This window comes from Nestor notabilis, unplaced genomic scaffold (genome assembly GCF_000696875.1).
Source record: "Nestor notabilis isolate BGI_N333 unplaced genomic scaffold, ASM69687v1 scaffold36296, whole genome shotgun sequence".
NCBI lineage: Eukaryota > Metazoa > Chordata > Aves > Psittaciformes > Psittacidae > Nestor > Nestor notabilis.
The window spans coordinates 24768-26714 of NW_009932136.1; the positions used below are offsets into that span (position 1 = coordinate 24768).

A 1947-nucleotide genomic window follows, 5' to 3' on the forward strand; every position below is an offset into this window, starting at 1 on the left:
CCCGGTGAAATCTGAAGCATACAGCATGAATGTATATGAATTACGCATGCTGTATGATGCACAGGTTACATGTTTGTGCACAAGGGTTGAACTTAAAAATGGGTTTCAAATTGATGGAGAAATGGCATACTCAAGAATTAGAAAAGTCAGGAATAAGATTAATGCCATTTTTAGAGCAGTAGGCAATGCATTCATCAGGCTGCTTGTTTGACTGTACTTGTTCTGTACCTACTAGTTTTGCTATTCACTTCGCTTTGCAGGATGAGTTGAAGAAACTGTATGCCCAGCTTGAAATCTATAAAAGGAAAAAGATGATTGCTAATAACCCACATCTACAGAAGAAAAGGTGCTCTAAAAAGGGCTTGGGGCGCTCAATAATGCGACGTATTACAGAAATCCCTGAGACTGTCACCAGGCAGTGCTCCAGGGATGAGAAAGACCTGATGGAGCACAGTGCTGTGAGAAACACAGCCACACTGAAGAAAAACCCACCAGATTCCACAAGTTCTGCAAAGCCAAAAGAGGAGACTTTGAAAAACAGGGTCTTTTCCTTAAAAAAGTCCCACAGCACTTACGATCATGTTAGGGATCAAACAGAAGAACCAAATAGCTTAACTACAGAAAGTACGGAAGTTATAGCTGCTGAGAATTCGCTACTGGACTCATTGAATGGTAACAAGTTAACCAAAAATGCTCCTGAAAAGGTTGAAGCGGTCTCCACAGAATCGGTCCCTTTGGTGTGCAAATCAGTAAGTGCACATAACTTAAGTGCCGATAAGAAGCCTCTGCATCCAAGAACATCTGTGTTACAAAAATCCCTCAGTGTTATTGCTAGTGCCAAGGAAAAGACTCTGGGACTAACAGGTAAAACACAAAGTCTGGAAGAAAGCACTAAATCTCATAAATCTCAGACAAAGGGTAAGGAGGCCAGCAAAAAGCACTCAATCTCTGATAAAGGGGAGCATAAGGATTCCCAGCAGAAGAACTCTACCCACTCTGAGGAAGCAAAGAAAGCCCATAAATCTGGAATTATGAAACAGCAAAGGGTTAGTCAAACACCTGCAAATCCAGACACAGGCACAGGTAAGTCTCTGCACAAGGACAATTTCGACATAGGAGAAGTTTGTCCTTGGGAGATATATGACCAAACTCCTAGTCCTGTGCCTTCTGACTCTAAAGCTCAAAAACGTGTGTCTATTGCTTCCTCAGAGCCAGAGAAAAACCACCCTTCCCAGCCAAAGGGGAAGACTCATCGTAAGCTGAAGACACCTGAGGGGTATCAGCAGTCAAATCAAATGTATTCAGAGAAGGTGGAGGAAGCCACTCAGGAGGTGCAAGAGCAGCAGGTCTTTGAAAATAACAAAACCCAGTCAAATTCCAAGTCTCCAGTCTCCCCTGGGCTGAAGCATGAGAATGTTAATAGGTATATACCTAATACCTGTGCGGGGGAGCGGGAAGAGCTACCCCAGAGAGCAGCAGCAAAGGAAAACCTCAATAAATTGGCAGAACAGAAAAGAAATGCCCCTTCTGAGGGAAATGTGCTTTCATCTGACTCCCATAAGCCAAGTAGTTACTTACAGCAACCTTTAGCATCTCGAGCTGAAGTCTGCCCTTGGGAGTATGATACACCAGATTTACCAAATGCAGAAAGAAGTGTAGCTTTATCGAACACCTCTGCTATAAGTGCAAATAAAACAGCAACACCTCGAAAATAAGAGGCTTTTGGACTGAGGAGAGTAGCAACATTGGGAAGAAAGACAACAGAAAAGACAGAGGGGACTTAGGCCAAAAGGATCTGAAAATTCCTAAGGAGCATCACTTAAATCAAGGGAATCAGCACTACAAATAAGTAGGAGTTAAGCAAAGTAAATTATCATTAATGTTGTTATTATTTATTTCTTGAGTGCCAACAATGTGATTAGCAGTGCCCAGAATAAGGTCCCTGCT

At 42.5% G+C, this 1947-nt stretch overlaps 1 protein-coding gene across 1 annotated transcript in view; it reads left to right on the forward strand.

The window, feature by feature from the left end:
• Positions 1–1715, forward strand: part of GPR158 (G protein-coupled receptor 158) — a gene marked incomplete at its 5' end in the record, with an annotated part of 20790 nt that extends 19075 nt beyond the window's left edge. Inside the window, one exon of the mRNA XM_010016215.1 lies at positions 261–1715. Within this exon, the coding sequence (XP_010014517.1) occupies positions 261–1715 (1455 nt within the window). The remainder of the gene's footprint in view (positions 1–260) is intronic.
• Positions 1716–1947: the final 232 nt, after the last annotated feature.